At 27.7% G+C, this 15,139-nt stretch overlaps 1 protein-coding gene across 1 annotated transcript in view; it reads left to right on the top strand.

Annotated features, from left to right (window-relative positions):
- Window positions 1–4,360: 4,360 nt before the first annotated feature.
- Window positions 4,361–15,139, top strand: part of LOC100213836 (GPI ethanolamine phosphate transferase 3) — a 42,142-nt gene continuing 31,363 nt past the window's right edge. The window contains exons 1-2 of the mRNA XM_065816368.1: window positions 4,361–4,409; window positions 6,184–6,649. Of these exons, the coding sequence (XP_065672440.1) occupies window positions 6,196–6,649 (454 nt within the window). The 5' untranslated portion in view covers window positions 4,361–4,409; window positions 6,184–6,195. The remainder of the gene's footprint in view (window positions 4,410–6,183; window positions 6,650–15,139) is intronic.

Here is a 15,139-nt window from a genome sequence, read left to right as displayed (position 1 = left end):
TAAATTAATTAAATAGTTAAAATAATTTTATTAGTATTAGAAATTTTTATTATTTCCGAATCAAGGTCAGGTACATATAAATATATATAACAAGTAACTCGTGCAAAAAAGGGCTTAAAATGTAAGCAATATGGCAAATTTATTTACCTGCCCCCACCTATTTACCAAGAGCAATGATTAACGAAACTCATCCTAATAAAGTACACCAAGCTGATTTGCTTTATCTACCTCGTGACAAAGTTGTTCAATATACTTATAAATATGCATTAATGGTTGTTGACGTAGCAAATCGTTATAAAGACGCTGAACCTAGTACTAACAAAACAGCTGCTAATGTTTCAGGGGCTTTTACAAAGTTATAACTAAGCATTGTTTGTTAAATCTATCAAAGCTATCAATGTATTCATAAGGGTAAAACCCCTTAGGCTTCAGCAGTAATAGCTCGCTATTAGTTAAGCCGACTCAATTTATATTCAATTCACCTAGTTCGAGATTTTTTGCTAAAGCATCGAGAGATGAGCTCAGGAACTGCAAACTGTCAATAAATTGCAATTGACCCAAACCAAACAGTTTTACCGAGAGCCTGAGAATCATAGCCACGCAAATTGTGGAAGACCACAAGGATCATAGTTACACCAGACCTGATTCAAAGCTTAAGATTATTAAGATTATGAGCAGCTCCTCAATATTTCCCTGTTACATGACAGTGATCTCTAAATTTATCATCACAGAGATCTTTATTGAAAATGTAGCAAACTGTTGCTTGCGCAAATAAAGTTTTTTCAGCATTACTTATAACCATTTTTTTCGAGTTCCTAAACACAGCGTTAATTCCTTCCAACTCAGTTTGAAGGCTAACTAGTAAGTGTTCTACTTTATTTTCTCCGCAATATAGTGTTGAAGCTTCTGTAAATCCATCGCTACGAAATTTTACGTAATAAAAACTGCATGGTGTCTGTTCTGAGACTAAGTGAGTAGAGTTTTTAGTCGGGTCGTTTTGTGCTCTATTTACTGGAATATTTATACATTCAAAGTCAGCATAAATAACGTTAGACACTCACATTTGCTTGTGGTAGTTTGTGAATTTAAAAATATTGTCTTTACATTTTTCAGGCGTCACTGTGCGCTGCGCATTTTCATCAATCCCAAGACAATCATCATGACGAGCTTTCATTAAGTCAGCAGTACTGAATACATGAAGACATCGACGACAAGGGTGTTTTGCGGCTTCATGTTTGCTATTATAGTATACCATACCAGCAATGATTTTAAGCTACACATTGTGAGATTTTGAATCTTCTTGGATAAGCAAAAGTTCAATATTAGTCTTACTCTTTTCATTACTAACATAAAGAGGGTGCAACCCTTTATTTCATGCAAAACATTAGCTGAAGGCGTTGGATTTCTACGCTCAAATTTTGCAATATCGCTTAATTTGACTGCAAAATCAATTCTACCAAAATCAAGCTCGCCGAGATGTTCACTATATTTTATTGTGCGGTCTGCATGCTTTTTCACATGCTTTTTCCCAGGAAGATCTAGAGGGTATAGTGCGCTAAGAATGGCCCACTCAAAGCAGCGGTTGTCTGTGTTTTTAACAGGTACAACACAGCGTTTCGGAATGCAACTTGGTGTTTTATTGTAAGACTTACCTTTAAATGAGCTGTATTTTGTAAATCCAATGCGTAGCAATTCACAACGACTAAGTTGCCAACCTAAACCATCGGAAATAAATTGTTCGAGAAGTTCATTAATTTTTGCTTGAGGTGTGTCAAGTAAATTCTTAATATTATCTTTATTAAGAATAGGTGCAACATCTGGTAAACAGTTGGTAAACAGCATTGGTAAACAGTTTGTTTTTTTGTTCTAGAATCTCCATCGTAAACATTTTCAATGAGAAATGATGCTTTTTCTAGTTCAGCAACTAAAATCATTGCTACTTTTTGTCCATTTTTTCCAATTTTAGTTTCTATCAACTCTTCAATTTTAGTTTTTATTTCGTTTATAAAAACAAGTGCGTCAGATTCAAGTCTGTGGCCTTGTGGTAGTTTAGCTATATAATTTGCAAGCTGGCTAGTTTGTTTGCTAATACAATAACAACACTCCGTTGTAAAATATAATTTTTTAGCCAATCATTACGCTTTTTAGTAGAATATTTTAGTTTAGGAGGCTCTTCAATTTTAGGTATAAGAAGAGGAACTGATAGTGTTGGTATTGGTTAGGCGGCTATTGGTTTAGACGCCTTAGGTGGTCTTGGAGCTGGTATAGGTTTAAAGAACTCCTTTATAGTAGTTTGACCCTTTGCTAATTTCTTTTTTGGTCACTTAACTAGTTTAGTAGATGCTGATAGCGCTTTAACTTGTTCTCTCCATTTATTGAGAGTAATCGCTTTATAAGGTAAAAGCTTAGATAGATCTTCGATTGCTTTATTTTTTAGAGCATCCATTTCATAATATATTATATAATCTTTTGTCTAATTGAAATTTTTTAACAGTTGTCTTTTTTAGCTCTCATAATAATCAAGTAATAATCAAGAATTTCGTTAGTTAATGTCATAATTGGCTCTGGTGTTATTTGAAGTTCTTCTAGTTTTACTTGATGAATGTCAATTTGTGTTTTTTCTTTAACTTTTTCTCTAATCCTTACGTTTATATGTTTAAATAATCCATTAGTATAAAGCTCTTTTTTTATATTTCTGCGTGAAATATATTTCCGCCTAATTCTAAGTAAAATATATTTTAATATACTACAAGATATTTATATATTTTAAGAAATTCATGTTTCACCCACAAAACTGCGAAAACGACTTCAAATTCCACCTCGTTTAATACCACTTAAAGTTTCCACATACTTGTCAAACTCTTCTCTATTAAACTTTTCGATTTTTACTAATTCTTTCGGTTTTTTATTTTGTAAAGAATTTTTAATAAATGTTTTTTGAACTCATTATCATATCTCATATATTTCCCTAATTAAAAAATTTACCAGTGTCTTTTTTTTTTTACTCAAGGTCTGAGAATAAATACTCTTCATCGTCTGCTATTTTTTCTACAATAACTGCTTTCGCATAAAGTGGAAATGAAATTCCTATAGGGCTTATGCAAATATTACCAAAATTCACGATTGTATCAATCTTACATCCTTTCTCATAAAAATTGTCAATATTGTCAATATTGACACCCTTTCTCATAAAAATTGTCAATTTGAAATTTTCTCCTCATTCTTTTTGCTAACTTATTTCTTGGTTAGTAAAATCTTTGTCATTGCGTCCTTGATACTGTTTAACCATGTTAACAATTTTAGGATTATGAACAACTATTCCTCCTTTTAATAAAAGGTTGTGATCTGATGGAAAACATTTTACTATTTCTTCACCCACTTTCTTATGGTAAGTAATATCTTTTACATGATTATTTTTTCTTACCCTTTCTAAATACCCCTCACCACGCTTAAAGCGTTGCTTTGTTTCACCTATAAATGCATTATTCAAAAGAGAAATAGATGAATAATAGTTACTCATTATATCATTATTACTTTTTCGAATAAGAATCATTGGTCTCTTTTTTTCATTTTTACAAATAACACATCCTATATGAGTCAACATCATTTTTACAAATAACACGTCCTATATGAGTCTCATCATACATTGAAATCAAATTTCCTGAAACATAGGGCCTGTATATGTAACATTTATCCAAATAATGGCATTATTACCTTTTTTTTAGCATAATTCCATTTAAATTTTAATTCTTGAGCCCACCAGTCCTCTGTACTATTATTTTTTAGTTCAGATAAATGGCTAACAATGCCTTTTGCGTTAAAAATCATTTTTGCATATGATAAGCTTTCTCCCTCTAATTAAAATTTTAAATACAAATAGCTTCCTAAAACTAAAAGTAGGCTACTTAGTAGACAAAACAAACTTGAAGGAACTTACGAGTGGGTATTGTGGTTTGTCCTCCTCCGGCTAGTTGCCATATACAGGCATAATTTCTCCGGCTAATTGCCATATTGATAGTACTAAACCATGGAGGGGAAAATTTTTCTGAAAAGTTATCATAAAAACAGCGTTAAAGCTGAGTGCCACAGAAGTAAAACCGTCAAGTGAAGTAAAATCGTCAAATCGTCTGCCTTTGTCTACCACTTGACGATTTTTTTTAGGCTGTCAAAAATTTTTCGGAGAGTGAAATCGCAGAGTGGTGTCGAAAAAATTTTCCGAAAGTTCGCGTAACAGTGAGTGCGTGTGACGGTGTGAAATCAAAGCGCGAGCGTGCGTGTGTAGTAGTAGTAGTAGCAATGTGAGCTCGACTGGCGTCAAGCCCCCATTATACTACTACTCTTTACTATTACTTTACATTATTACTACTACTCTTACAACGAAGTTCTACTTCCAAGTTTCCGGTTGGCAGGTATGTTTCACCTGAACTATTTTTAACTTATGAAAAATAGTTGTGAATTTATAACTTATTTAAATTTTTAGATTGCGTTTATCCCTAAAAAAAACCATCAATATATAAACACTTGTCCTTGAAATAATCGCAAAAGAATTAAAAAGGCCCGCCTCCAACAAAAAATTTTCATGGGTGTACATAACGGCGGAATCCAAATTAGTTATAAATTTCTAACCTGCTTTTATAAATCTCAGACTGTTATTTTCTATTTTCGGGCATATCAAAAAAAATAGGAAATTTCTTTTAAAAATCTAAGCCTTTTTCATTCTGTCCTACTACCTCTGTGATCTTGATATTGGTCTTTACTCCTGTATAGCTTTGCAAATACAGTTATCATAAAGCAAGTCCAGGTAATCGATTCGGCTGATAAGCAAATAAAAGTATTTTCGAAGCAGACATACAGCCTTTGTTTATGTTGTTTATTATGCTTAAGTAACTGCAACTAAACAGTATAAAACTATTTAAAATAATAATATTTTTACTATAATATACTATAAAATTATTAGTATTATTAATATTTGTATAGTTAATAGTTAAATTTTTAAAACTATAAATAAAATTTCATAAACTTTATTTTAAACTTTAAAGTATTATTATGTTTTTTAATTGATTAAGATTATTTATATTTAATTCTAGTAAATCTAGTAAAATTCAGGAAATGTTTTGTATTATGGCATTTTATCTATGAACTGTGTGTGTGTCTGAATGTGTGTTTGTGTGTGATGATGATGTAAATCTTTTACTTGTTTTCTAATCAAATTATGAACATTTGTCCAAAAAAACAAAGAATATTTTACAACATTAACAATCTGTCTAAGTTTTCATCATTCTTTGTTAAAAAATTAGGCAGAATCTTTAAAGTATAACCGAATTAAAAATAAAATAGATTATTGTAAAATTCTGAAATTATCAGTTTGTCATGATACCTAAAAAAATTCCTAATACCTAAGTAAATTAAAATTAAACAGCCTAAAATTCTAATTTTTCTGAACCAAGCATTTACTCAAATTAATTTAAATTTTAAGGGATACTATAGTAGACATTTTTACATGTAATGTTTTGATTTGAATATTAGGCATATTTATCTATTTTTAAATCATTTTTTTAATGCAAAACCTTTTCTAAGAAAAATTTGCAAAGCTCTCTATATCCTATCATGGTTCAATTAGTTGTTTTTTCTGAATCTTACTGTTCTCTTAGAATTCTTGAAATGTGTTACCTTGTCTAGTAGGGGTAAGTTGAGCAGCTTTGAAATAAATAATAAAACTGAACTATTGAACACAAAGAAACAGCTTTGGTAAGAAAGAATTTTGCAGTACATTATTTATATGCGTTTTTAAAATTAGTAATTTTTAAATCAGGCCTCAAAGTTCAATTTAGTTGTACAAAATAATATTTTTATATTTTATGACACTTTCTTACTATTTAATTTTTTTTCTCCTCTTACTTACATTGTTATATTTACATTATTTATAGTGTTTAAAATAAACGTTTTATAAATTATAGACTGGCTAACAATAGTAATAATGTTATTGTTAACGATAGCTTTATTGACACTTTATTCAAATTCCATATTATGCATACTCAATTATGTGTTGATTGTTTGTTTATTTAATTTTTTTATTGTTGCATGTTTTACATTTTTTAAATTTCTTTTTTTTGTAAATTGTTTAGTTTTTATTATTATTTGTCATAATTATTTTTAAATATAATTAATTCAATAATAATTTAGATTAAAAACAAGATGAGCTTAGGTTTTCACATATTTTTTTTGATGTTATGGCTATTTCTTATGTACACCTGTGCTTTGCTACTATTTACAAAAGGTTTTTTATTAAACCGCATAGTTATGAGTAACATAAGCACATGCGAAGAAGAGAATTGGTATATAAACAATTTATGGAGCGGAATTACAACAAATGTTGTTTTCGAAAGGGAAAGCATATCTGCTAAAGATACATGCAACAGGTTAATTTTCCCAAAATTCCACAAAGCTCTACTCATTGTAATTGATGGGCTGCGTTATGATTTTATGCAGTATAGAGAAGAAATTAATTTGACTTCTGCATTGCCCTATCAAAATAAAATGAAAAAGCTACATTCATTAATGCTTAAAGAGCCTTCAAATGGTAAATTGTATAAATTTGAGGCTGATCCACCTACAACAACAATGCAAAGAATCAAAGGTTTAACAACAGGTTATATATAATGTTATTGTAGTTAATTTAAATTTTTTTTTTGATGATTATAATTAGAGATTTTAATTTTATTCTCTTTCTCTCTCTCTCTCACACACACACAAACACACATACACACCCATGCACACATATATAAAAAAAATTATGTCACTTTTAATTACTTTGACTTTCATCCAACTAATCTGTGTTGTCTTAAAGTCAAACACATTAAATTATTTGCGAATGCAGATAAAATGAAATCTTTTTAAAATAAAACTCCAATCACAATATTTCAACAAACCCTAATTTAACCAGTGAGCGATTACACTCAACCAATACATCACTACTAATGCGGTAGTGGTATATTTGTAAAGCGGTTGCCTCATAAGCGAGAAGTTCCAATTTTGATCCCCACCACATTGCTGGTAGTAATGCGCTCAAATTGTTTCTCCACGCAGCGGCCTTGTTTGGCAAGGTTAATGTTTAGGAGTTATAGAGTTGAGAGAAGGTTGTAACCGCAATTATAGTAGCCTATAGCCAACAGCAAAATAGTATGTATTTTAGTTCTTCTAATCTTTGTAACTTGTTTATATTTATAAACTGCCCATTAGTTGGCACAAAAGTTTAATGGTTCAACTATTCCTGCGTTCTGATTAACCCCGACCTGACTAACTTTGTGTTCTAGCTAACCCAATGTTCTGACTAACCCCGGTCTTCCTTACAACCCATGCCTTGTCGCGTTTATATCTTTAAAACAACTATTTGAGAATTATTTCAATCATGATTTTTTTAAACAAAATCTTATATAAATGTACAAAGTTAAAACTCCGATGACAATACTTTTAATTACAATAGTCATTAAAATAATTATTAAACAGTAATTATAAATTAATGCATGAATCAACACATTTATTTACATAACATTTAACACATACAATTAAAATTCACCGACTTTATAGTAGAACAGCAGGTCTACCTATTTAAGTTAATGAATGTATGTACATTTATGTAAATAAAATAAAAGTAAATAAATTAAAAAAAAAAAAATGGATTAAGCAACTTTTAAAAGTTGCTTAAATGTTAAAAGAACTGTACATATATATATATATATATATATATATATATATATATATATATATATATATATATATATATATATATATATATATATATATATATATATATATATATATCAAGCCTTCTCTGGAGACGCGTGGCATTGCACACCTTATATGACCACGCATACAATAATTATTTTTTTTATTGTATATATTAACATGATTTTTTGTATATATTAACATGATTTTTCGCAAATGTTGATAATTTTTAAAAAATTCAGTGAAAAAACTAACCCAATTGAAAGAGAAAATTAAAAATAAACAAATCATATACTGGAAAGAAATTGAACAAATTATAAAATAAATAAAGAGTAAACCACAAAAAAGCTTAAAACTAATATATTTTTTAATTTAGAAGCATCTTAATCAATTGTCCAAGCTTAATTAATTTAAAAACATTTCGATTAATAGTTTAAAGCTAATAATTTTTCCTATATCACCACATTGATGTAGCACATAGGTTGATTAATTGTGTCATTTGTGAGGCGCGACTGTATATCAGCATTGGATGAGGGATGATTGTGTTTTATTTGTTTTATTTGTAGACATTAGAAAATTTCAAAGTCTCAAATTTTTAAATAAATAAGTTTCAAAGTAATTAAGCTCAGATTAAATAAACTTTGAAACTTTGATTTTTTCTAAATTCTATAGTGAAACACTTGATTTATGCTTTTATTTTTTCTGGTTTATTTTTATTCATTTATCATTCTTTAAGATTTTTATTTTTTTAGTTTAGTTTAGTATTTTTTTTTTTAGGTTTTATTTCTCTTTCCAGTTTATCATTTGTTTATTTTTTTTATATTTGTTTATTCAGCACATTTTTTAAATGCACTAACTTAAAAACATGCAAGGAGTTGTGGCCAAGTTCTCAAAGCAAATTAATATATGTGTGGTCATCTAAGGTGTGCGACTGCATACGACTCCTGACAAGCTTGATATATATATATATATATATATATACAACCCTCAGAATCAGAGTCGGCATTAAGCCTATGCCGTAATAATATAATGCCATCCTAACTGCCCACCCCAAAGTGTTTAAGGTCAGCAAAAAATTGCTGACCTCGTTTCAAAGTTTTATGGTAAGACCTTTGTATCAATTGTTTTTTGCCGACCTGATGCCGACCTCCTACAGTTTGAGGTCGGCAATTTTTCCCAATTCCGAGGGTTGTATATATATATACATATATATATATATATATATATATATATATATATATATATATATATATATATATATATATATATATATATATATATATATACATATATACACATATGTATATATATATGTATATATATATACATATATACACATATGTATATATATATGTATATATATATATACATATATACACATATGTATATATATATGTATATATATATATGTGTATATATATATGTGTGTGTGTATATATATATATGTGTATATATATATATATGTATATATATATATATATATATATATATATATATATATATATATATATATATATATATATATACACATATATATATATATATATATATATATATATATATAAAAATATATATATATATATATATATAAATGTTATTAAAGTCTCACCAATAGTTAACTTTTATCTGGTTTGTTTCCTCCTCATTCGGGTTTAGATGTTGAATGAAGTTAGATAGAAATACTCAAAATGTTGATTTATCAGAAAAGGAGTTTTCCAAGTTTGAGTTTTTAAGATCTTGGACATTTCACAAGTGCTTGGGCTATTCAATTTTGCACATTCTCTTCCAACTCATCATCTGCCAGTGCAAAGACAACATCCCGTGTCATTAATTGCACTCAAATCCATACTTGGCAATAAACTCATTAATAATGATTTCAAAAACCATATAAGATGAAGCAATTCGTGTGCCCATGTGCAACTTGGTGGACTGTATACTCTCTTTACTGATCAATTCAGGGACAATATCATCCATCTTGGTGGCTAGCAGTTCCATTGCCACATATGATAAACATTTAGCCAAAAATCTTGCCTCATATACTGCAATAGGTTTGTGAAAACTAATAATCTTTATATTTTCACTTTGCAACCAGGCCAACACAAGCTCTGCCAAATGATTGTAATCATCACTAGTAAACTGTTTTGTAATCAGTATGGCTTCAATATATTTCCTGATATTATGTGCCTGTAAACAATAAGAGTAGAAAATATGGTTGCAATTTAAAAAAATTAGGTAAGATAACGTGTTTAAAATAACACCTTGTTCTCTAGAAATGTTTCATTGTTTACACTCTAGTCAAATTTATTGTGATTTTTCTAAGAAATCTTGGACTTGATGCTTTCAAAATCAAACATTTTAAAATCTTTTGAATGTATGTTCATCAGTTTTCTTTTCAGAGACTTTTTGTGCCACAAGCTGAAATAACAGAACTCATGTAAAACAATCAGACCATAAATTTAAGAAATTTTGTAATATTTAACAAAAAAAACGTATTGATTAAAAATCTAACATCCTTTATGTGGAGTTAATTGACATAATGCCTACATCCAAACCATAGTAATGGTTTTTGCTTAATTGGTAAACCAACAAACTCAATCAAATGATCATTTGAAATAAGGTACCATGTGAGATGTGCACGGAACTGGTTGAATCAGTGCAGCGACAATTCCTTCTTCGCTATCAAGCAGAATGGTGACACTTGAAATATTGAATTTGTTTTCAATTTTCTGTTCTAAATGTGATCTTAATTAACTACACAATCAGAACATGATTTGGGAAATGAGTTTCATTATAAATCATATTCTGATTATTTATTCAGTTTCTTGTAATTAGTTTTTTTTTAACTATTTTATCTTATTATTAATTGTATACCTAATTGTTTTAATTAAAAAGAATCAGAAAAGATTGATTGATATTATTACCTTGATTAAACTTTCATAAATAGCGGTATACTATAGCCATGCAATCCTTGATTGATCTAAATTTGGTTTTGTCTATTAAGGAATTGTGATAGGAAGTAAGTAATAAAAAATGAGTCTGTAGTTTTTTCAGGAAAATAGTAAAGTGAAATTTCATGTGAAAACATCCATTTTTTACAGAAAATATAATCGAAGGTATCAGATTTTGCTAATTTTTACATGACTTAAAAATTTTAATAAATTACTATAACCAAAATTTTATTACTAAAACAGAAATAAAATCCAATTGATTTAATAGAAGATTTTGGAAATATTAATCTAATAAATCACCATAAAAAATATATAAATATTTTTGTTGTCGTTGTTGTTGTAATAGAAGATTTTGGAACTATTTTGTTAAATTGTTTAATTAAGTGAGTGTTTTTGCTATAAGTTTTTTTTTTTTTTTTTTCTTATTGTTTAAAAAATAATTTTGTATAATTTAACTTTGGTTATTTTAATGTAACGCTCAAGTAGGTTTTAATTTTTTTTTCTTTTTTAATAATTGTTATTATGTTACCAGTCTAATGTATGCATTAGGAGCAGGCAATAAAAAGGATAAAACACTTCCATATTTTAAAAATAAAACAGCCATTATCAATCAAAAATAATATACTGCATTTATGTGCAGTTATATCAAGCGCTATATAATAAAAGCACTAGTTTCTAAATAGTCTTTAAAATTAAAATTTTTGTTTTTAAAATTTTTTTTTTCATTTATAATTTAATATAACTTTTTTAAAATAGAATAAAACGCAATTAGTTATTAGCAGATTACCTGCATCAAATATAACAAAAGTATTAATCTCTGTTGGAGTTTTTGTCTAGTGAGCAATCACTACCTTATACTCCAACACAGTCATTTTTTAATGGTGCAAACATATGTATAACATCAAAATACCCTTATGCATAAATAGTCTCAAACATCTTTTAGCAAAATTTTTTTTGAACTGTCTTAATTAAATAACTTTGTAAATAACTCGCCCTTCATATTTTCTATTTATTAATCATTTTTTTTAATATAATAGAACCTATGCTTATAAGAAATTTACATTGTTTTCTACTTTAAATACTATTTATTTACTGTTTACACTTTACATAATTATTATTCAATACAAACTTATATCAATTAAAATATGTAAAAGACAGTGGGGTTTTTTTTCCAAATTTGATTGTAAATAATTGTTTGATTGTAAAAAATACAGAAAAAATGACAAAATATTTTAAGAAATACAACTTTTCACAACGTATTTTTAAATTAACTGTTGGTTTTTTATAAACTATAAAAATAAGATAAGCATTCTCAAAATGTTTTGTGTACAACTTTGCTCTCTCAAAAAAAACCATTATACCATGTGATTCAAATTGCCGCTTAATTACAAAAAGGTCTATTTTTTTATCTTAATTTATAAAAGGTGAGTTTTGAAAAATTGAAAGAAAAAAAATGTGGATAAAAAATTTCTCAGTTATGCAACTTGCAGTTTTGGTCTTATCAAATTATTCCTTTAATTGTTGTTGACTTGCTGTTGGTTTTTCCACTGTAATTTTATAAATCTGATCCTAAAATCTAAATGTTTTTTATATTTTCATTGGCGCAAATTAAAGTATATAAATGCAGATGTATACTTTTTTTCAGAAGTTATCTTAAATAGTTTTGTTAGAGTTATTGCAATAAACTGGAGTGTTGTTTTTCCTAAATCAGAAATAATAATCATTGTTAAATGTACTTAAATTTATTACTTATAAAACATGAGTTGCATTTTTATCAAATTTATCAGCTAAGAAAAGTAAACTAGCAGACTAGCAAAGACTTCGAGACAAATTAAGAACATATTAGAAACTCAAGATTAAAATTAAGATTAAAATTAAGAACATATTAGAAACTCAAGATTAAAATTAAGATTAAAATTAAGATTAAAATTAAGAACATATTAGAAACTCAAGATTAAAATTAAGATTAAAATTAAGATTAAAATTAAGAACATATTAGAAACTCAAGATTAAAATTAAGATTAAAATTAAGAACATATTAGAAACTCAAGATTAAAATTAAGATTAAAATTAAGAACATATTAGAAACTCAAGATTAAAATTAAGATTAAAATTAAGAACATATTAGAAACTCAAGAAACAAAAGTGATAAAAAAATGTTAAAAACTAAAAAAGTAAAATTTATTCTTTACAGTAATAAAATCATTCACTTTAATGTCACAGTTGAACTCATGTAATTTTGTTTGAATTACAAGAGTTTTTGAATTATAGGATTTCAATTCTAAATATAATAGGAGTTATAGGATTTCAATTCTAAATATAATAGGAGTTATAGGATTTCAATTCTAAATATAATAGGAGTTATAGGATTTCAATTCTAAATATAATAGGAGTTATAGGAATTCGGATTACAAGAGTTTAACTCTATATATTTATCATGATCTTGTTGTTGTGATATTGATTACTAGAGATATACAGGGTACCTAAATCAGTTCAAATTTTTTAGTGTTTTTTCGGAATTTAAGCTGGACACCTTACACATCTTTATATTTACTTTATAAACCTGTGGAATAATCCAAGCTAGATACATAGCACTTATTCTGGTTATCCAGAAAAAGCTGCTAGGTACCCCATCAGACCCGGGTACTCCTTATCTCTCTATTCTATCCATTTTCCTGGGTATATTTGACAATGGTATCCAAAAGACATTACTTAACTTAGATATCATTTGTAGTAATATCTATCTCTGTATACACGCCTTCCTGTTGTTTACATGTAATAAAATCATTTAGATTTGGAACAACCATATTATTAGATACTGCTGCTTTTGACAGTAAAACTTTCTCCAGATTGATGCTCACTTGTTTTTTAAAACAATTTCAAAATTTGAAATAGATATATAATGTTTGAACTTATGGCCTCTGTAACAGTTTTGCCCATATCAAATTTTTCATTTAGTTTTTGTTGACTTGTTGCTTTGATAATTTTTAAAAAAGTGATTTATATTGATAGTACAAAACCTAAGTATATCATTAATAGTCCGTATTTGGTTTTCCAATGGTCTTTATAAACTTGCTTTCGCTATTGTCTTCTTAATAGTACAACCCATACCATCACAAGGGGATTTCCCATTACTCACTAAAAATTACCCTTTTAGGTGTCATCTGAAAATTTTCTTTAGGTTGGCTACAGATTATAGTCAGCAGAATATCCATCAGAGAAGTGAAAAAAATTATTGATATTCACTAAACATTTTTAATGTTAGAGTACATTAAAAATATTTATTAAAATCAATAATTTTTTTTTTTTTAAATATTTAGTGAATATCAATAAGTTTTCTATTAAAATTCCTACACAAATTATGTATCATGGTAATTGATATCATTAAAAATAGAAAAACTTATGCTGAATTTTCGGTTTAGAAATTTCCCTGAATTAAAAGACAACTAGATGTCCAACTAGTTTACATTATACTCACTGTATTACATTGTTTATTCCAGTGGTAACTTTGTGTTTTATCTTCTATTAAAAATTAATAATTCTACAATAATCTACAAATATAAAACATTCATTGTAACCTAAACTATTTACAAGGTCTTTCAAATAACGAGTTTAGCAGAGAAATAATTTAAAGTTCAATGTTAAATTAAACGATTAATAACAATTAATGTGAGAAGCAAGTAGTTCATTGTACTCAAATAATATCTGAGTAACTGGGATCTATCTGTACTTTTATTGATTAAATTGAGTTTCTTCATCTCACTTAATTCCTCAATATTTAGTTTTGACAGAAAATACAAACACATACACAGTGTATAGATACTTAATCATATGTTAGTACATTAATTTGGATGCAAACTACAAAACGTTGAAAATCCTGTATTAAAATTAGGGCATTTAATTTCAAAATCAATAAATGTTTATGTAAGTTTCATAACAATAATTTTTGTTGTTGTGCTGAACTACCTTTAACTTTAACACACTCTTTTTTACCTAATAATGTAATATATATCTTCTTAAAAAAAATCTTGCCTTTCCCCACCTTGTATGAGAAAAGGCATCATTTGAAGACCCGCTCTAGATCTGGCAACAATATTCCATATAAAGATGGATTAGAAATTTACAGAGATAAAGAATAAAATTCAGAGTATACAATTGTCAAGCACAATAAAGAGATACAATCTTAGCAGATGGTTATTTTGCAATAGATTTTATATATGGTTTCAAAGTCAGAAGGAAGAGTTAATCATCGAAGGCAAAGGGTAGTTAACTCATCGAGTACATTACTGTTCATAAATATAGAAAGATCTACATTACTGCTATAACGATCAGCTAAAAAAAATTGAGTTTAATCTGAGTTAAAGTTCACCAGCTGCTGAAAGCCTCATGTTGTAGCAGAAGTATGATCCTTTTCAAGCTCAATTACCTCCTCCAAGTAATCAGAGAGTGTTGACTTGTCAAGACGA

Source organism: Hydra vulgaris, chromosome 13 (assembly GCF_038396675.1).
Source record: "Hydra vulgaris chromosome 13, alternate assembly HydraT2T_AEP".
Lineage (NCBI taxonomy): Eukaryota > Metazoa > Cnidaria > Hydrozoa > Anthoathecata > Hydridae > Hydra > Hydra vulgaris.
This window is presented reverse-complemented; position numbering and strand designations above follow the sequence as displayed.